The sequence below is a fragment of the Rhinopithecus bieti genome, unplaced genomic scaffold, assembly GCF_001698545.2.
Source record: "Rhinopithecus bieti isolate Rb0 unplaced genomic scaffold, ASM169854v2 scaffold_12484, whole genome shotgun sequence".
Classification (NCBI taxonomy): Eukaryota; Metazoa; Chordata; class Mammalia; order Primates; family Cercopithecidae; genus Rhinopithecus; species Rhinopithecus bieti.
The window spans coordinates 517,392-538,990 of NW_016807126.1; the positions used below are offsets into that span (position 1 = coordinate 517,392).

The 21,599-nt window shown below is 44.6% G+C and overlaps 1 protein-coding gene across 8 annotated transcripts in view; it reads left to right on the forward strand.

Moving 5' to 3' along the window:
* ADCY1 (adenylate cyclase 1) overlaps positions 1-21,599 on the forward strand; it is a 143,737-nt gene that overhangs the window by 26,301 nt on the left and 95,837 nt on the right. For all 8 annotated transcript variants that reach the window (XR_001887031.1, XR_001887032.1, XR_001887033.1 and 5 more), the window contains one exon: positions 12,589-12,707. Coding sequence is in view for 2 of the 8 variants with exons in the window: in XM_017880309.1 (XP_017735798.1) it covers positions 12,589-12,707 (119 nt within the window). In the remaining 6 variants the exon portion in view is untranslated. The remainder of the gene's footprint in view (positions 1-12,588; positions 12,708-21,599) is intronic.

Consider the following 21,599-nt stretch of genomic DNA (forward strand, 5'->3'; position numbering starts at 1 on the left):
GAGGCTCTGGAAGAGAAGGGTGGGGTGGGGAATAGCGGCTTGCCTGTTTCATTGTACTACTTCCTGTCTGTCTGGAAAGTTGTCTGCTGTACTTAGGAAAGGTTTACCTGAATTGTCAGTGTGCCTGAGACTGATTCCTTTCGGGGCATTTGAATGAGCTAAAATGACCCCTTCTCTCAACACAGCAAAACAAAGAAACAGAACAAAGGGTCACCGTGGGCCCCTGCCCTTCATCTGTCCTTGCCTGCAGGGTCTGGGCAGAATAGAAGAAGGTCAGGGTACCAAGATGTTCTTTCTAAGTTGTCAGATCTCTTTAAAATTAATTTCAGCCCTCTGTATCATGGTTAGGAATGTAAGGACTTTATTCTGCTTAATAAATCTGAGAACTGTGGCCCTGAAAATTTAAATAACCCAGGAAAGATAAAGGAGCAAATAACAGAGTTGCCAGTGGCAGAGCCAGGGTGAGCCCGGGATCTTCCAAGGAGACCACGTGGCTGTTTCCTCCTTTCGTGGCCACAGACTTCCTCAGCTAAAAAATGCTCACACAGACGTTTTAGGCTTACAAATAACCCAGCTAAAATGCTCCAAAGGGGTGTGAAGGTTCTTTTAACAGGACTTTTCTGTTTCTGAACAAAAATGTCAAGAGTTGGTTTTTTGAAATAGAAAAGCCTTAGAGAGACTGATCAAGAAGAAAAAGAGCAGACACAAATAAGGAGCATGAGGGATGAGAAAGGCTGCAGATAAAGCAGGGATTAAAAATAGATAATGGGGAAATGCTGAGAATAATTTTATGCCAGTATATTTGAAGAGAGACAAAATGGCCAAATTTCCAGAAAAAGTGTGAGTTACCAAAGATGATCCCCAAAGAAAAAGAAAGCCTGAAAATCCTATAATTATTAAAAGATTGATTCAGTAATTTTCAAGCTCATCAAAAAGTAAACAGCAAGCCCAGATGGTTTTACAGATGAGTTAGACAGAACTTCAAGGAAAACGCAATTCCAGTTTGATCAGTCACAGCATGGAAAGCTCGCTCTCTGAGCCCAGGTCGAGCTGGCTGGTGATTATGGAGGACAGATCTCGGATTCCCACATCTCACAGAGGCCTGTCACGTGGACGGCGGGGAAAGCCTCTCTCTCAGCCCTGTTTTCATTAGCGGTTTGGCTTCTTGGTGTTGAAGTGGATTGGGTGGGCGTCAGGTGGACGCTTGGTCCCTGCGCTGCTGCTGTTTCATGCACCAGGTTCTAGGAGCGAGGGGCAGGGCATGCTGCCTGGTCAGGGCGACGTAACTCCTGTGTGCTGTCAGCCCTCTGCCATTGCCAGGACACCCATGCAAGTGGAACTGAGGTCCAAGGTGTTTGTGGTCAGCATCAGAGGCTCTAGCTCCCGGCTCCCAATTTGTTGATCATATGCTGGGTAGTGGAGGTGACCTGCTCCATGGCCTCCTGGAGCAGCCCCTGCCCAGCCTCCTTCCTGCCTTGAATGCCAGCATCTCTTCTGGGGACCGTCAAAAGTGGTATCAGGGGGCATACCCCTCCTGCATGGATGTCACACATCTGGCTCCATGCTGAGGCATCCTGTTCCCCTGTGGCTGGCACAGCCTGCTGGGTTCTTCAGTCTCCTTAACTCTCCAGGAGCACCACATTGGGCCCCCCAGTCACCTCCTTCTGCTTGGTTTTTGTGGCTTGTGTGTCACAGTTTGCTCTGTATCAGCTCCGGGAATCCCAGAGTCTCCTCCCTGTCATTCTGTGGCCAGTGCTACAATATTGTCGAGGAAGATGCCGGAGCTGGTTGTCACCTTGGACTGTCTGTGGGAGGCTGGCTCTCTGGCATGTCCTGGGGGACTGTGAGGAGGTTTGTGGGGACCTAGTTGTTTGCCACATGTGTCTGGTTTTTTTTGTTTGTTTGTTTGTTTGAGACAGAGTCTCATTCTGTCACCCCAGCTGGAGTACAGTGGCACTAGCTTGACTCACTGCAACCTCTGCCTCCCAGGTTCAAGCGATTCTTCTGCCTCAGCCTCCCGAGTAGCTGGGATTACAGGCATGTGCCACCATGCCCAGCTAATTTTATATTTTTAGTAGAGATGGGTTTTCACCATGTTGGTCAGGCTGATCTCAAACTCCTGACCTCCTGTGATCTGCCCGCCTCAGCCTCCCAAAGTGCTAGGATTAAAGGTATGAGCCATCTTGAGTGGCCTTGCCACATCTGTCTTTTTCCTAGTTTGTTTGAAGTCTGCATGGCAGATGGAGGTGGTGGCCAACATGTGGCTCCTGGACACACTGGTCTTCTTGGTTTTCCCTGATGGAACAGCCCAGGCTCAGAAGCCACATGCCAAGATATAGAGCCCAGGTGTGGCTGGGAGAGGAAGGGTCCCTGAGCCTACCAGGGCCTACCTCCATGCTGATGAGGACATGGGATCTGCTGTGCTGTGGGCATCTGGTGGTCTGTGAGGGAGAGGGCAGATCTGCTACATGTGCAGCCTGGCCCTCTGATGACTAGGGAACTGGGCCCAGCTATGTCTAGTATAGTGACATGAAGTGACCCATGGAGGGGACCTCTGACAGGGTGAGGGACTCGGCACACACAGCTGCAGGCTGCAGGGAGCTTTGCAGTTTCCCACCGGGCTTTCCTGGAAGAGCCCGGGGAGCAGAGCCACAAGTGGGGGAGAGCAGCAACGGGAAGGCAGGCTCTGACCCTGCTCGCTGAGGAAGACATAGCTCAGAGAGCCTGTCTGGAGTAAAGTGGCCCCTTGGGACAGCATGTCAGTTAGAATATGGTTTGGCTGCTAGTAACTGACCTGGAAAATGGTGGCTTAAACAAAATAGAAATTGTCTTTCTCATGGGCAGAAGTCTGGAGGGAGGCAGCCCGGGGCTGGGGTAGTCAGCTTAGGCTGCGTAACAGAGACAGGGTGGCTGCAGCAAGAGAAGTGTATTTCCTCACAGTTCTGGAGGTTGCAGAGTCCAAGATCAAGGTATTATCAGGGCTGGTTCCATCTGAGGCCCCTCTCCTTGACTTACCGATGGCCATCTTCTCCCTGTGTCCTCACATGGTCTTCCCTCTGTGCACACACCCTTGGTGTCTCTCTGTGTCTCCTAATTTCCTCTTAGGAGGAGAAGAGGAATGCAGCCACATTGGATTAGGGCCCACCCAATTGCCTCATTTTAATTTAATACCTCCCTAAAGGCCCTGTCTTCAAATCGCCAGATTGGGTGTTAGGGCTTCAACCTATATATATGGAGGGGAGAGTCTATTTAGTCCATAGCAGCCACAAAACAACATGTTATTTTATTTCAAATAAAAGTCAAGTGTATGATTTAAAAATAAGGAGATGCTGCATGTGAGTCCTGGATGAGTGTGCCTGGAGTGGTGAGTGCCCAGCTCTGGGCTCCCTGGATGGCCAAGTGCAAATAGAAGTACACATCGCCACCCCTGTGCAGCTGGTGGACAAGCAGGCCTGGGCTGGGGGACGGCCCCTTCCTGCTGGGTTTCCTCCCTTTCCCCTATCCCCACTCTTACTTGAGCTGCATGTGGCAGGAGGCAGGAGAGGGGATCCTGCCAGATTCTCAACTGGCTCTGATGGGCTGTGGCTGGGCAGCTTCCTGACTGGCTCCAGGCCTCGGATCCACCAGCCCTGAGTGTGGCTGGTTGTGGGTGATGAGGGGCAGTGCTATCTATACATGACCACACTGCACCCTTAGCCTGCTCCTCTGCTCAGGGCCTGCTGTCCACCCTGGAAGGAGACTCCTTTTTGCAGCACTGCCACAACTTTAGAGGCCATTATTGTTTGTTTTTTTCCAACCTCCTTCTGGTTTGTCTCGTTGGTGATTTTACCTTGCAGAACAACGGCTGGTAGAGGCACAGTCATGAGTCCTCGTTAATAGGTGTGTAGTGAATGAATGCGATAGAGTGTGATTGGGGAATTGATCCTATAGCTTCCTTGGCCCAGCACTCCCAGCGGTGGCCTCTTTGTGTGTGCATCTCATACACATGCTTTTGTGACCTTGCCAGTCAACTTGGGGGTGAGAGGTATGGGTGAGGACAAGTGGATATGGCCCTCACCTTCCAGACATGTCCTGCCTGGAGTTGGTGCTAGGAGAAGGGAAGGGCCCTGAACCCCGCCAGCAGTGTGGATGGAGGACACCATGGCTGAGAACACTCACCAGGCTTGGGGCAGGGTGGAGGGTACCAGGCTTGGGGCAGGGCAGAGGGTACCAGGGCTGTTCTGGCTATAGAGATGCTCTCAGAAGTGACCAGTGCCAGGGCTTCAGGAGGTGGCCTTGACTGAACTGAATAGGGACGTACTATGGGGAAGAGCAAGAATGATCAGGGCTTTAAGGGATGTGTAGGGATTTGCCAGGTAGAGGCAGGGAGGTGGGAACTGGAGGAGGCATTCAGGCAGCAAATTGAGGTGGAGGTGGTCACAGGCACTACTTTTGGTGAGCGTGAGCTCTGCCTCCCTTCTGCTTGGAGAGGATGGGGATATGGGCTGGAAGTGCAGCTCCACTGTGTGGTAAAGACCATTTGGGGGCTTCAGGGTGTTCATGGCCCCCAACAAGGGTCTAGCCTGAGGTCTGTGCCTGTCACAGCTGGAGAGCACAGGGTGAGAGGCATAGGAGGTCACCCTCAGCGTCCTCCTCCTCTGCCTACACCCTGTCCAGGAAGCCCTGTGTCCCTGAGTTCAGCTCCCTCTTCCATCTTATGGAGCTGGCCCCTCCCAGAGCCCTGGCTGTTCCTCAGATGCCATTATTAAATCAGAATTCCAAAAATATTATGCAGCTATTTAAAGCACACACTCAATTTGTTACCCTAACAAGGTAAATGGAACAATTTTGAGTTCTCATCATGTGAAGAAATTTATCAAGAGAAAGAAGACTTCCATTTAAGTGATGCAGTATGGATTTTTAAACAGGGCTAGCCCATGGACAGCACCTTCTCAAACCACTACACTTGTGATTTTTTTTTCCATTTTTTAAACATCTTTATTGAGTTTATATACCATAAAGTTCAATTAAGTAAACTTTGTTCAATTGAATAAAGTTCAGTTAAATGCTATTTCCTGTATTTTAGAGTTATTATTATATAGAATTATCCAAAAAATCTTAATCTTATTACACATTAATCTTATTTCATACATATGTCAAATGATCTTATGATAGAAAATTAGTATACAATAATCTAAATTTAGGATATTTTATTATCCCCAAAGATACCTTGTATCCATTAGCAGTCACTCTCCGTATATACCCACACCTACCCTCCAGCAAGACGTAGGCACCTGCTAATTTATCTTCTGTCTCTATAGATTTGCCTGTTCTGGACCTTTCATACAAATGGAATCGTATAATAGGTGATCTTTTGTGACTGGCTCCTTCCACTTAGCATAATGTTTTTGAAGTGCATCCAGATCTTAGCATGTTTTAGTATTTCATTCTTTTATATGGACAAATAATATTCCATTGGATGGATGGATCACATTTTGTTTATCTGTTCACAGTTGATACGTATTTGGGTTGTTTCCACTCTGACTATAATAAGTAATGCTGCTATAAAAAATCACATGCAAGTTTTTGTGTGAACACATCTTCATTTCTTTTGGATAAATACCTAGGAATAGAATTGCTCGGTCTTATGGTAACTCTATGGTTAGCATTTTAAGGAGCTGCTCGACTCTTTTCTAAAGTGGCTGCACCATTTTCCATCCCTACCAGGAATATGCAAAGCCTCTAGTTTCTCTGTATTCAGAATCTTTTTTTGTTAGTTAAAATTAAACTGTTTTTATTTTTGACTACTTGTAGATTCACATGTAGTTGTAAGAAATAACACAGAGAGATCCCATGTGCCCTTTACCCAGCTTCCCCAATGGCAACATCTGCAGAACTGTGGAGCAATACCACAACCAGGATATTGACATTGGGAGAGCCAAGATATGGAACGTCCATCACCCTGAGGATCCCTCTTGTTCTCTTTAAATAGCCACACCCACTTCCCTCCACAACACCTTCATTCTGAAGACCTGGCAATCACTAACCTGTTAACCCATTTCTATAGATCTGTAATTTCAAAAAGTTCATATAAATGGAATCATACAATATGTAGACATTTGGGATTGGCTTTTTTTCACTCAACATAATTATTTGGAGATTCATCCATATTGTTGAATATATCAATATTTGTTTCTTTTTATTACTAAGTGGCATCCTATGGTGTGGCTATATCACAGTTTGTTTAATTGTTGGCCCATTGAAGAATGTCTTGGTAGTTTCCAGCTTTGGCCTATTAGGAATAAAGCTGCTATGAACATTCATGCACAGGTTTTTGCGTGAACGTAGGCACTAATTTTTCTGGCACGAATACCTAAAAGTACAGTTGCTGGGTCATATGAAAGTTGCCTATTTAGTTTACTGAGAGATAGTGAAACTTTCCCAGAATGGTTGTACCATTTATGTACCCAGCAACATATCCATGTCTTTTGCCTACTTTCTAATTGGATTTTTTAAATTGCTGGGCCTTGAGAGTTCTTTATATGTTCTAGATAACAGTACTTTTTTGGATATGTGGTTTGTGAATATTTTCTCAAAGCTTGTAGTTTATCATTTCATTCTTTTAGCAGAGTCTTTTTGAGAGCAAATATTTTTAATTTTGATGAGGTTTAATTCACCAATTTTTTCTTTTGTACTTCTGGTGTCAAGTCTAAAGACTTCTTGCCTCACCTTAGTTCTTATGTGTTTTTCTAAAAGTTTTATCTTTTACGTTTAAATCTGTAACATGTTTTAATTTAATTTTTGCATAAGGTATGAGGTGTAGGTGAAGAGTCATTTTTTTTTTTTTGTTTACGAATGTCAAGTTGCTGTAGCATTTGTTGAAAAGACTACCCTTCCTCCATTGAATTACTTTTGAACCTTTGTCAAAAATTTGTTGTGCATATTTGTGTGGTCTATTTGTAGATTCTAGATTCTGTTTTATTGTCTTATGTGTTTATCTGTCAACTAACATCACACTGTCTGGATTATTTTTGTTTTATAACAAGCCTTGAAATCAGGTAAGCTGATTTCTTCTACCTTATTGTTCATTTTCAAAATTATGTTAGGTCGTCTTATTCCTTTTCCTTTACATTTAAGTGTTAGAATAATTTTGCCTATAGGTACTAAAGAATTTGCTGGGATTTTGATAGGATTTATATTAAAACTGTATATCGATTTGGAGAGGGTTAACATCTTTACTAAGTTGAGTCTTCCAATTCATGGACATGGTATGTCTCTCCATTTATTTAGATCTTCTCTGATCTCTTTAATCAGTCTTTTACAGTTTTTAACATACAAGTCCTATATATGTTTTGTTAGATTTATACCGAAGTATTTCATTTTTGAGCAACAGTAAGTGGTATTGTATCTTAAATATCAGTGTCCATGTGTTTATTGCTAGTATATAGAAATGTAATTGACTTTTGTATATTGATCTTGTATCCCGTGACCTTCTGAACTTAATTATTTATTCTAGGAGTCTTTTTGGTACAATTTTCTTTTGTTTCTGCTTTTGTAACATCCATTGTATTTCCCATGTAGACCATCATATTACTTTTATTTCTTCCTTTCCAATCTGTATGCCTTTTCTTTCCTTTTCTGAACTTACTGCACTAATAAGACTTTCCCATGAGATGTTGAATATGAGTAATGGGAGCCAACATCCTTGCCTTGTTCCCAGTGAAAGCATTCAATGTTTGACTATTAAGTATAATGTTAGGTGTAGGCTTTTTCTGAATATTCCTTATCAAGAAGATGAAGTTTTTTTCTATTTTCATTTTTCTGAAAGTTTTCATCATAAATAGATGTTGAATTTTGTCAAATTCTTTTTTGATATCAATTGCTATGTGTTTTTTTTTTTTTATTCTGTTGATACGGTATGTAGCACTGATTGATGTTTCAATTTTGAATTAGCATTACATCCCTGGATTAAACCACATGTGTTTGGGGTATATACTTCTTGTTGCATATCACTGAATTGCTATCTTGTAAAAGATTTTTACATCTATATTTCTAAAGTGCATTTATAGTTCTTTATTTAGTCATTCTTATGATGGTTGCTTTACAGTCTTGATTAGTTATTTTGGCATCTGTCTTGGTATTGATGTGTGTTGACTGTCTTTGTTCACTTGATGAGCTTGTTCTAGTTCTTGGTTTGATGAGTGATGGTTTGCTGGAACCTAAGGAATGTTATGTATGAAGCTCTGTATGGTATTTGGACGTTTTGTTTTTGATGATTTTCTGTGACATGACTCTGGCTGGGAAAGGGGGCTGCTGTCTCTTTACTGCCAGATGGGGTTAGAAGTTTAGGCTCCACACTGGGCCTCTGTTGACACCATGTGGGGAGGGCTCCTTCTCACTGCTGAGCAGGAGTGAGGGTTCTAGTCCCTCATGGTCCCCACTAATAGCACCTGGCTCACAGGAGGAGAATGAGATCCCCTTGGTTCCCACTGACTCAGAGTTGGGGGATGCTTGTTACCAGCAGGTGGAGAAGAAAGACTTGGCTTACTCTGGGAGTGGGTGGGGCTGGGGCACAGAGTTTTCAGTGTCTCTGGCCTGGAGTAGGTAGGTTTATGTCTGAAAGTTTTCTTCTTGTGAGTTGCCCAGTCCTGGGCCTTTGGCTGAAGAGAGGGGCTTTTGTTGTGTTTTCCTTTGGTCTGTGCCCATTGGTGTTGCTGACTTGACCACTTCTCCAGCACTCAGTCTGGCATATATGAGGCTAAAGAAACCTCAGGAACTCACCTTTATGTCATTTCTTGGTCTCAAGATTTCTGCCTTCTTCCCTCTGACTTTTAGTCTTGCTTGTTTGATGTGTAACATCCAGGACTTTCAGTTGTGTTCAGCAGGAGGAGAAATAGGGAAAAATACTTCTCCATGTTCCCAGAAGTAGAGTCTTCACAATTGTCACTGAAATATCTAGTTTTTGTTAAGAGTACATTTAAGTCACATTTTGATAATCAAGATAAATGCGTTAAGATTTTTATATAACCTTCATAGGACACTGGGGTACTTTGTATGACCCATAGTCATATTAGCTTTTATACTTTTGATTTCTGGGTTTTTAAATTATTTTGTTGGCTAGAGCTTATTGATATGATCTGTTCTTGGCACTAATGTTACTGCTGCTTGGGCCTTGAGGGTTTTGAGATTGGATGTGCATTTCAGTTGGAATCTTTATAATGTGAATGAACTATTTCGTCTTTTTTTTTTTTTTAATCAGAAATGAATGCTAAGTCTTATCAGATGGCTGCTTGCTTCCTGTGGGAAAGGGTTTGTACCTTAGTCTGTGTTTATTAACTTATATTGGCTTAGGTGCTGCTGCAAATCCAATCGACGGAGCCAATGCTGAGCCCTTGGTTGGAAATGCAGTTGTCCTTAGGAATGTCATGTGACAGTGGCTTACAGAAGTGACATAGCTCTTTTTGTCTTACATATACATTCCAGGGTAGGCACTTTATGGTGGTGCGACAGGTGTGATCCATGAAACCCTCAGCAGTCTCCATCCAGCTCACCACCTGTGTCCCTAGTGTGTTGCCTTCATCTTCCTAAACCAAGATGGTAGGTGGAGATCTGACTGTTACGACTGTGTTCCCAACAACAGCAGGAGAAGAAGGGAAGAGGGACAAGCTGTTTTGTTTTTTAAATTTTACCCTTCGTGTTAGATTGAGGGTACATGTACAGGTTTGTTATGTGAATGTACTGTGTGATACTCAGGTTTGAGGTACAATTGATCCCATAACCCAGATACTAGTACCCAATAGCTAGTTTTCAACCTTTGCCTCCCTCCTTCCCTGTCTCCCCCTTTTTGGAGTCCCCAGTGTCTGTTCTTCCCATAGTTATGTCTATATGTATCCAATGTTTAGCTTCCACTTAGAAGTGAGAACATGTGATATTTGGTTTTCTGTCTCTGTGTTACTTTAGTGGCCTCCAGCTGCATCCATGGTACTGTAAAGGACATCATTTCATTCTTTTTTATGGCTGCATAGTATTCCATGGTGTATATGTACATTTTCTTTATCCAGCTCACCATTGATGGGTACCTGTGTTGATTTCATGTCTTTTATTGTAAATAGTGCTGTGATATACATACACATGTATGTGCCTTTTTGGTAGAATGATTTATTTTCCTTTGGATATGTACCCAGTAATGGGATTGCTGGATTTGATGGCAGTTCTGTTTTAAGTTCTTTGTGAAATCTCCAAATTACTTTCCACAGTGGCTGAACTAATTTACATTCCCACCAGCAGTATATTCCCACCAAATGTTCCCTTTTCTCCGTGGCCTTACCAGCGTCTGTTGTTTTTTGACTTTTTGATAATAGCCACTCTGACTGTTATGAGATGGTATCTCATGGTGGTTTTGATTTGCATTTCTGTAATGATTAGTGATGATGAGCATTTTTTCATGTTTGTTGGCTCCTTGTATTTCTTCTTTTGAGAAGTGACTGTTCATGTCCTTTGCCCAGTTTTTAATGAAGATTATTTGGTTTTTGCTAGAACCATATGTTTTTAAGGAACATTTCCAAAGTTTCCACATGACCTTTCAAGTTATGTCTCCTTGGCCATATCTAGCTGCATGGGAGGCTGGAAAATATGGTCTTTATTCCAGGTAACCAAGAACCCCAGTGAAAATAAGGGGCTGTCTTGTGAGGCCAGCAGTGGAGCAGGGCTACTGGGGACAGCCAGCTGATGGCTAAGTAACTCTGCCACAACTGGTTCTTGCAGCACTGTATGCCACGGCTGAGTAGTCCACATGAGCTCCAGTCTCCCATGCTGGGGACCATGTGCAGGAAGTTGGGGTGTGTGCCAGGGGCTTCCCAGCAGCCTTTCTTTCCTTCCTGGGATCAGCACTTGTGGCTCTGGATACTCCCCCATCACCTGTCACATTTTTGTTCTCCTTGGAGTTCAGTATCTTGCATTTTTCAATTCCTCAGATATTGTCATTCCCTGAGCCAAGGTGGGCGCCAAGGTGGAGGCCACATGGTGGCTGCGACAGAGCTTCATGGGAGCTACTTGGGGGCTATAGTGAGGGCTCGGGTGGGGACTGCAGTGGGACCCTTGGTAGGGGCAGGTTCTCAGTGTAGACCTTGGCTTTGCTTAGGACACACCTCCAGGCCACAGACTCCGGGGCCAGGACTCAGGCAGCTGAGACATAGACTTAGTCCCACTTGGCATCAGGCAGGGCTGGACCTGGTCTTTCTCCTCCGGAGTTTATGTGGAAGTAACTTACCAGGGGAAACTTCAAATGTACCAAATTTGTTCTCCCATTGTAAAATGGGCTGCACACATGGAACACTATCTGCCATGTGGAACAGAGAGGTGAGGCCCTTGTGGCCAGCTGGGCTTTCGGGATATGGGTGGCTATTTTCATTGTGGCTGCTCCTATGGCCCCTGAATGTGAAGGTGTCTGGGCACCTGTGCTCCTTCTGAAAAAGTCACACAGGATGGCGGCTGCTCCTGGGTCAGGGATGTAGCCTATGCAGGAGAGACTCCCAGGGCTGTGCCTGGCAGGCCTGTGAGGCTGAGGATGGAGAGAAGGCAGAAGCATCTCAGTGCTGGGTGCCTGCGTGGCTCCTGCTGAGGCTCCTTGGAGGGAGGGAATGCTGTTGGCACTGAGTAAGGCAGGCCGCTGTGGAGGGGCTCGGAGCTGGAGGGCGCGGTGGGAGGGATGGGCCTTCTTCCCCTCTCCAGCCTGTTTCCTTGCTTGTCAGTGGGATGTTCTACCTGATTCTACGTAGGATTTAAACTCTGCTCTTTTGCTTTTCTTTTCAAAGCAGATGGGAGGGGCATGGGAGGGACTGAGGGATGAGTTGGGGACCCTCACACCATATTTTTGGAACATGGTCTCTCAGACATAGGGGTGTGCCCAACAGGTCAAGGGCCAGCTGGGGTTGGGGTCAGGGAACATCCAACTGGAGGATGAGAATCAAAGTCCTACTTACTCCCTCAGTCCAGACAAGGAAACTGATGCCTAGGAAGGGGAAAAGACTCTCCAGGATGGCATAGTTTGTTTTGAAAAATCCAAACATTTATTCTTTTCTCTTGGGGGAAAGAAGAAAATGCTTGACTTACACAGCTAAGGGAGAAATAAGAAGACAAAAACCAAGAAAGAGTGCCACGTGGTCCCCTAGGCTGCTTATCTGTGTAAGAACAAGGGTACTTTCTGGGTACCTCAGGAGGACAGCTTGTTTCTTTAAGCCAATGTGGAAGACTCTTTCTGGGGTGTTGTTGGAGCAGTAGGGGGAGGGAGAGAGGCCAGGTTGGGGCCCTGGTGGAGACAGCAGTGTTTTCGTAGCTGTAACCCTGCTGTACGCTGAAACATAGGTTAAGACTCAGCAGCGTGCCCAGGGAGTAACGTGAGGGGCGCCGCAGGGAAGCCTGGGTGTTGGGGAGGCTGTGCCAGCCCTGGCTAGTGCTCCTGGAGGGAGTTGCTTGTTCAGTGGCAGTCCAGGCCTGGACGTGGGCCTACCCAGGCTCAGAGGCAAGACACCCTTACTGGGGAGGGCGAGGTGAGGAGGAGTGGAGGGAGGGGGCCCTGCTGTCTAACCCGGTCCCTTCTCTTCTGTCCAGGAGCGGCTCCTCATGAGCCTCCTGCCCCGGAACGTTGCCATGGAGATGAAGGAGGACTTCCTGAAGCCCCCTGAGAGGATTTTCCACAAGATTTACATCCAGAGGCACGACAATGTGAGGTAGGGCTGGTGCTGACCCGGCACAACAGGGAGTCTGGGAAACTGAGGTGTGGAGGTAATGGTGAAGATGGGGAGATGATGACAGAGTGGGGAAGGAATGGATGGAGGTGGGGAAAGAATGGGGGTGTGGAGGTAATGGTGGAGGTGGGGAAATGATGCTGGAAGTGAGGAGGTGATAGGTGGAGGTGAGGAGGTGATAGTGGAGGTGTGGAGGTGATGGTGGAGGTGAGGAGGTGATAGTGGAGATGTGGAGGTGATGTGGGAGGTGTAGAAGTGATGGTAGAGGTGAGATGATGATGGAGGTGTGGAGGTGATGGTGGAGGTGATGGAGGAGGTAAACGGGTGATGGTGGAGATGGGGACGTGATGCTGGAGGTGAAGGGGTGATGGTGGAGGTGAGGAGGTGATGGTGGAGGTGTGGAGGTGATGGTGGAGATGTGGAGGTGATAGTGTAGGTGTGGAGGTGAAGGGGTGACGGTGGAGGTGTGGAGGTGATGGTGGAGGTGTGGAGGTGACGGTAGAGGTGTGGAGGTGATGCTGGAGGTGTGGAGGTGATAGTGGAAGTGTGGAGGTGAAGGGGTGACAGTGGAGGTGTGGAGGTGATGGTGGAGGTGAGGAGGTGATGGTGGAAGTGGGGAGGTGATGGTGGAGTTGAAGGAGTGATGGTGGAGGTGGGGAGGTGATGGAGGTGAAGGGGTGCTGGTGGAGGTGGGGAGGTGGTGGTAGAGGTGAAGAAGTGATGGTGGAGGTGAGGAGGTGATGGTGCAGGTGTGGAGGTGATGATGCAGGTGAGGAGGTGATAGTGGAGGTGGAGAGGTGATGGTGGAGGTTGGGAGGTGATGGTGGAGATGATGATGGAGGTGGGGAGGTGATGGTGGAGGTGAAGAGGTGATGGTGGAGGTGGGGAGGTGATAGTGGAGGTGGGGAGGTGATGATGGAGGTGAAGAGGTGATGGTGGAGTTGGGGAGGTGATGGTGGAGGTTAGGAGGTGATGGTGGAGGTGGGGAGGTGATGGTGGAAGTGTGGAGGTGATAGTGGAAGTGTGGAGGTGATAGTGGAGGTGGGGAAGTGATGGTGGAGCTGGGGAGGTGATGGTGGAGGTATGGAGGTGATCTTGGAGGTGCGGAGGTGATATTGGAGGTGTGGAGGTGATGGTGGAGGTGAGGAGGTGATGATGGAGGTGGGAAGGTGATGGTCGAGGTGAGGAGGTGATAGTGGAAGTATGGAGGTGATAGTGGGGGTGTGGAGGTGATGGTGGAGGTGGGGAGGTGATAGTGGAAGTGTGGAAGTGATGTTGGAGGTGTGGAGGTGATGGTGGAGTTGGAGAAGTGATAATGAAAGTGGGGAGATGATAGTGGAAGTGTGGGGGCTGATGGTGGAGGTGGGGAAGTGATGGTGGAGGTGTGGAGATGATAGTGGAGATGATAGTGGAGGTGCAGAGGTGATATTGGAGGTGTGGAGGTGATAGTGGAGGTGAGAAGGTGATGGTGGAGGTGGGAAGCTGATGGTGGAGATGGGGGAGGTGATAGTGGAAGTATGGAGGTGACGTTGAAGGTGAGGAGGTGATAGTGGAGGTGTGGAGGTGATGGTGGAGGATGGGAGGTGATGGTGGAGGTGTGGAGGTGATGGTGGAGGTGTGGAGGTGATGGTGGAGGATGGGAGGTGATGATGGAGGTGTGGAGGTGATGGTGGAGGTGAGGAGTGATGGTGAAGGTGAGAAGGTGATGGTGGAGATGGGGAGGTGATAGTAGAAGTATGGAGGTGATGTTGGAGGTGAGGAGGTGATAGTGGAGGTGTGGAGGTGATGATGGAGGTGGGGAGGTGATAGTGGAAGTATGGAAGTGATGGTGGAGGTGTGGAGGTGATGGTGGAGTTGGAAAAGTGATAATGGAAGTGAGGAGGTGATAGTGGAGGTGTGGGGGTGATAATGGAGGTGGGGAGGTGATGGTAGAGGTGTGGAGGTGATAGTGGAGGTGTGGAGGTGATAGTGGAGGTGCGGAGGTGATGGTGGAGGTGAGGAGGTGATGGAGGTGGGAAGGTGATGGTGGTGGTGGGGAGGTGATAGTAGAAGTATGGAGGTGATGATGGAGGTGTGGAGGTGATGGAGTTGGAGAAGTGATAATGGAAGTGAGGAGGTGATAGTGGAGGTGGGGAGGTGATGGTGGAGGTGATGGTGAAGGTGGGTAACTGATGATGGGAGTGAAGAGGTGATGGAGGAGGCGAGGAGGTGATGGTGGAGGTGGGGAGGTGATAGTGGAAGGTGATGGTGGAGGTGTGGAGGTAATGGCGGAGTTGGAGAAGGGATAATGGAAGTGAGGAGGTGATAGTAGAAGTGTGGGGGGTGATAGTGGAAGTATGGAGGTGATGGTGGAGGTGTGGAGGTGATGGTGGAGTTGGAGAAGTGATGATAAAAGTGAGGAGGTGATAGTGGAGGTATGGGGGATGATGGTGGAGGTGGGTAACTGATGATGGGAGTGAAGAGGTGATGGAGGAGGCAAGGAGGCGAGGAGGTGATGGTGGAGGTGGGGAGACAGGGGGAGTGTGTACAAAGGGTCTCAGTTGTGAAGGCAGATGTGGTCAGGAGGTTCAGGTGGACAACTGCCTAGCAGGGAAACAGGTCCCACATGTAGAGGGGCTGTTGGCTTCTTGGGTGATGCATGTTACAGTTATCTTTCCCATTTCTTATTTCAGTATTCTTACACTTCCTCTGTTGCCTGGAGAGGGTAAAAATATCTGTCCCTAAAACTGGCTTTGAGCAGTGACATTTTGGGCTTCGAATTTGCCATGTCAGAATAGTAGCTGAGCATTGTGCTAGTGGGTGCCAGGTCTGGGATATGTGTGCTCTTCTGTCTTACTCTATTCATTTCATGATAGCCCTAGGAGGCAGGGATTGTTCCCATTTTATAGGTGAGGAAACTAAGCCTTCAGAGTGAACCAACTTGCTTTAGACACTCTGAGGCTTGTTTGTTTTTAAAGATTCTGTTTAAAAGTATTTATTTTATTAAATTGTAGATTCCATTTAAAAATACTTTTCATGCAAGTATAATGTGCTTAGAATGGTCAAGTGTTGCCTATTTGGGATTAATGCTTTACGTAAATATCACTGAGGTAGGAGATGATGTGTGAGGGACCTGAAGCACTTTCCTTTTCTGCTGTTTTTTGCTGGCCCTTCTGGGTGTTGGTGTCAGGCTTCTCTGCCCATTTGGCCTCTGAAGACACAAAAGGTCCATAGAAACTCTCATTCTTTCTTATGTTGAGCACCACAGACTGGGTTCCTGCAAACCAGCACTCATTCATTGGAAATGAGTTGAGGTTTGTGAGTCCATCAGAGTCAGTTGTCCTTGTTTGCCAAGCCAGTATGGCTAATTGCTGTCTCGTTGAGAGCTCAGCAGTCACTGTTCTGAGCACACGTGTTCACTGCCCATTTTCATGCTGTTAAGTAAGGACCCGTGTTGTCCTCCTTCTGCAGAGGAGGATGCTGAAGCAGTGTGGGGTGAAGGCCCAAGTGGGTGGAAAGTAGCTGAAGAGCCAGCATTTGAGCCCAGCATGACTGCAGAATTTGTGCTCAGAAGCTCTCTGCTAAGTACTTGGTTCTGTGTAATATCATCATGCTTCTGTGAACTGCTGGCATTGTCACCTCCATTTTATAGATGAGGAAATTTAGGTTCAACAAAGTGAAACGTTTGTACGACTCCCTGGCCAGTGAGTGGCAGGCTGGGACAGGACCTGGGATTAGCTGACACTAATGTCTGCCTTGACTTTTCTCATCTCACCCACTGCCTCGTTACAAAATAAGGAATGACACACTGACCGAGTCCCCTGATGAGAAGAACAGACTACCAGAATAATCCTGGGAGCACCTCAAGGGGAGCCAGAGCCTCTCCATACTGCAGGAAAGGCATCAAAAGTCAAGAGCCTTTTGACAGCTAGAGCTGGCAGACATCACTGACCCTTTCCCCTGCTCAGCATAGAGTGAGCTGATGAAAAATCTCAGCTCTAAGCTTCCCTCTGGGGAGAGAAGGAGTCAGTGTGACCACTGCCCCAACTTTTATGGGGCTGCCCAAAGAACAAGCATCTATCTCTCCCCTGGATCTCTTGATAGGTCTTGTACAGTCGGGCTACCCAGGAGAGAACAGAGGTGGTAGTTTGGGGTGATAGATACCATAGCTTCCCCCCACCCACCCCCTGCTCAACACAGAGTGGGCAGACAAAATTAACAGCTGCCTGCTTTTCCCTCAGGAGAGAAAGGGTTGGTAAAGCACCAGAATCTGTGGGTGATTGGTGAGAGTCTTCTCCTGTACAGGGCCAGCCCATGAAGACTGAGAGAGGTACCTGCTTTGTCTAAATCTCAAGACACCAACACAGAGTTAAGGAAGATTAAGAATCAGATAAAGATGTTCCAAACAAAGGAATGAGATAAATATACAGAAACTGACTAATGAAACAGTTATATAATTTACCTGATAGATCATTTAAAATAACTCCTATAAAGATGCTCATTGAGGTCAAAAGAATAATGCATGAATAAAGTGAGAATTTCAACAAAGAAATAGAAAATATTAACAAGTGCCAGAGAACATGGAACTGAAGATCACAATTACTGAACTGAAAAATTCACTAGAAGGATTCAGCAGAAGACTAGATCAAGCAGAATAAAGAATCAATGAACTGGAAGACAAGTCACTGGACTCACTGGAAATAATTCTGTTAGAGGGGCAACAGGAAAAAGAAATGGAAAAGACTGAAGAAAGCTTAAGAAAGTTATGGGAAATAATTAGTGAACCAATATATACCTTATGGGAGTTACAGAAGAACAGTGAGCCACAGGACCAGAAAGTTTGTACACACACACACACACATTTTATATATATATATATATATATATATATATATATATGTTTTCATCATATATTACATATATGATGTAAAAATGTATTGTTAAATATGAATATATATACACACACAGTGAAAATTTCCCAAATCTGGTTAAAGAAATGGACATGCAGTTATAAGAAACTCAGATGACACCAAATAAGATGAACACCCCAAAATTCACACCAAGTTACATTTATCCAAATTCTCAAATGTCAAGGACAAAGGGAGAATTTTGAAAACAGAGAGGAAAAAGTGACTTGTCACATACCATACAACCAGCATAAGATAATGGGTTTTCCAGCAGAAACCTTGCAGGCCTGAAGGGAGTGGGATGATACATTTCAAGTGCTGAAAGAAAAAAACTGCTAAGCAAGAATACTATGCCTAGCAAAAGTCTCCTTAAAAACATGAAGGAATAAAGACCTCCCCAGACAATTAAAAGCTGAGGAAGTTCATGACCCCTAAACCTGCCTTACAAGCAATGCAAAAGGGAGTTCTTACATTGAAATGAAAGGATGCAAAACAACAACACAATAGCATAAGAAAATATGATACTTACTGGTAAAGATTTATACATCAACAAATACAAAATACTGTATTACTGTAATTATAGTGCATAAATCACTTTTCATTCTAGCATAAAAGTTAAGAAAACAAAAGTATTAAAAATAACTATAACTGAAAGTATCTTAAAATATATACTATATGAATAAATATAAACTGTGACAACATAAAATAAATTATGAAGAAGTTAAAGTGTAGAGTGTCTGTATGTGATTGAACTTGTTATCAGCTCAAAATGGACAGTTATAGTTTTTATAAGCACCAAGGTAACCACAAAAAAAAAATGGCTATAGAAACTACACAAAGGAGAAAGAAAAAGGAATCAAAGCACATCAAAGCAAAAAATTAACATAACACAAAGGAATTCAGAAAGAGAGGAAAAAACAAATAAAGAAATCCAAGACAAATAGAATACATTTAACAAAGTTACAATAGTAAGCCATTCCCTATCAATACTTAACGTGTAAATGGATTAAACTCCCCAGTCAAAACACATAGCATGGCTGAATGGATAAAAACAAAACCAAAACCAAGCCTAACTATATGCTGTCTATTTAAGGATGTACATAAACTGACAGTGAAGGGATGGAAAGAGATAGCTCATACAAATGAGACCCCAAATAGAGCAAAGATGGCTATGCTTGTATCAGAAAAAAAGGGACTTTAAGTAAAAAACTGCCAAAAGAGACAAGAAGTCTTTATTATGATAAAAGGGTCAACTCTCAGGAAGATAAAATAATTGTAAATATGTATGCATTCAGCATAAAAGCACCTAAGTATATAAAACAAGCATTGACAGAACCGTAAAAAAACAATAGTAGGAGACTTCAATAGTCTACCTTTGATAACAGACAGAGCATCCAGACAAGATCAAAAAGAAAGCAGAGGATTTCAATAACACTATAGACTAAATAGACCTAACAGACATATAGGGGACATTACAAAACTCAAAAAGCAGAATACACATTCTTCTCAAGGGCACATGGATCTTTTTCCGGGAAAGGTCATATGTTAAGTCACGGAACAAGTCCTCACAGTTTTAAGAATTATATCAAATATCTTTTCTGATTACAGTGGGATGAAACTAGAAATTAATAGCAGAAAGAAAACTGAAAATTCATAAAAGTGTTGAAATTAAAACACATTCTTGAACAATTATTGGGTCAAAGAAGAAATCAAGGATATTAGAAAATACTTCCAGGCTAGGCATGGTGGCTGACACCTGTAATCGCAGCACTTTGGGAGGCTGGGGTGGGAGGTTTGCTTTAGCCCAGGATTTCAAGACCAGCCTAGACAACATAATAACATAATCATCTCTACAAAAAAATTTAAAAATTATCCAGGCATGGTGACATGCACCTGTAGTCCCAGCTACCCAGGAGGCTGAAGTAGGAGGACTGCTTGAGCTCAGGATTTCAAGACCAGCCATGAGCTATGAGCACACCACTCTACTCTAGCAGCCTGGGTGACAGAGAAAGACCCTATCTCAACAAAACAAAACAAACAAACAAACAAAAAATCCTGAAAATACCTTCGAACAAAAGAAAGTGAAAACACAACATACTCAAACTTATGGGATGGAATAGAAGCAGTAATAAGAGGGAAGTTCATAGCAATAAATGCTTACATTAAAAAAGAAATATATCAGATGAACAATATTAACTTTGCACCTCAAGAAGCCAAAAAAAAGAAGAACATATTAAGCCTAAAATTATTAGAATGAAGGAAATAACAGAGATGAGAGCAGAAATAAATGAAACAGAAAATAAAAAACAAAAAATCTACAAAACCAAGAGTTGCTTTGTGAAACAGTAAATAAGATTTTGACATGTTCTTACCTAGACCGAAAACAAAGAGAGAAAACTCAAATCAAATAGTAAATGAAAGAAGAGATATTGTAACTGAGGCCACAAAAATGAAAAAGGATCATAAGAGACTACTGTGAACACCAACAAACTGTATAACCTAGGAAAATTTGAAAAATGTCAAGAAACATACAACCAACCAAGACGAAGTCATTAAGAAGTAGAAAGTTTGAACAGACCTATGCATAGTATGGAGATTGAATCAGTTATCAAAACCCAACAAAGAAAAGTCCAGACCCAGATGGCTTCACCAGTAAATTCTACCAAACATTTAAAGAATTAATGGCAGTCCTTCTCCAAGTCTCTGAAATTGAAGAGGAGGGAACACTTTCAAACTATGAAGCCATCATTGTCCTGATACCAAAGTCAGACAAGAACACTACAAAAAAAAAAAAAAAAAAAAAAAAAAAAAAAAAATTATAGGCAAATATCCCTGATAAATACAGATTCAAATATCCTCAGCCAAAATACTAGCAAATGCATCCAGGATCACATTGAATGCATCATACACCATGATCAATTGAGATTTATCCCTGAAATGCAAGGATAGTTCAACATGCAAAATCAATTAGTGTGATAACAACATGTTAAGAGAATAAGGAATACAAATCATGTGATCATCTCAATAGATGCAGAAAAATATTTGACAAAATTTGACACCCTTTCGTGATCAAAATTCTCAACAAATTAGGATTAAAAAAACCCTCAACAAAATAAAGGCTATATATATGACAAGCCCACAGCTATGATCTTACTCAATGATGGAAAATAGAAAGCTTTCCCTCTAAAATCAGGAACAAGACAATGATATCCACGCCCACCACTTCTATTCAACATAGAACTGGAAGTCTTACCCAGAGCAATGAGAAAAGAAAGAACAGCAACAAAAAAAGGCCTCCTAAATGGAAAAGGGAAAACTAGGAAGCAGAAGGAAAACAGGCAACCCATGGGAGGGGTGAGTGAGAGTCTTTCTGCAACCCAGTTTCCCACTGGAGATCCAGGCAATGGGAGGGCACCTTCACCCTCCCAAGTTTTGCATCCATCTTAGGAAGCAGCTGGGAGGCCGTAAGCAGGAACTGCTCCAGGGAGGGAACTTGCCCTGGGTCCCATACCCATTCTACAACCTAAGTGGCTACAGCAAGATGCCATTTTTTAAATCCTAGCTTTTAGCAGAGTGTGCATTGTTTTGGGATCCAGCAGTGCCAGTCATAGGCATTCAGGGAACTTGGGCTATTTGCTTGTGGAACTGGAGCAAAGCAGGGGTGGGCTCCTGCAACTGTAACTGAGAAGCAATCATGGTGTGGTCTGCAGCCACTGGCACTGGCAAGCAGGCACCACTCCTGGGGCTTAAGCAGGATGTGAATTGCCACGGAGTCTTGGTCTTGAGTTGGGTAGGGGCTCGTATGGCCGGGGGCTGAGTTGCTGGCTAGGCATGGACTGCCCGGGTCTGAAGGGTCAGCTGTGACAGGTGGGACTGTGATGTGAGAGGGATGTGTTTAGTCCATCTGCTGGCCAAGGCTGTGACTGCTGGGGCTGACCCCACTTTCCCCATGGCAGGACCAAACTCTTAGAATTTGATAAATGAATTC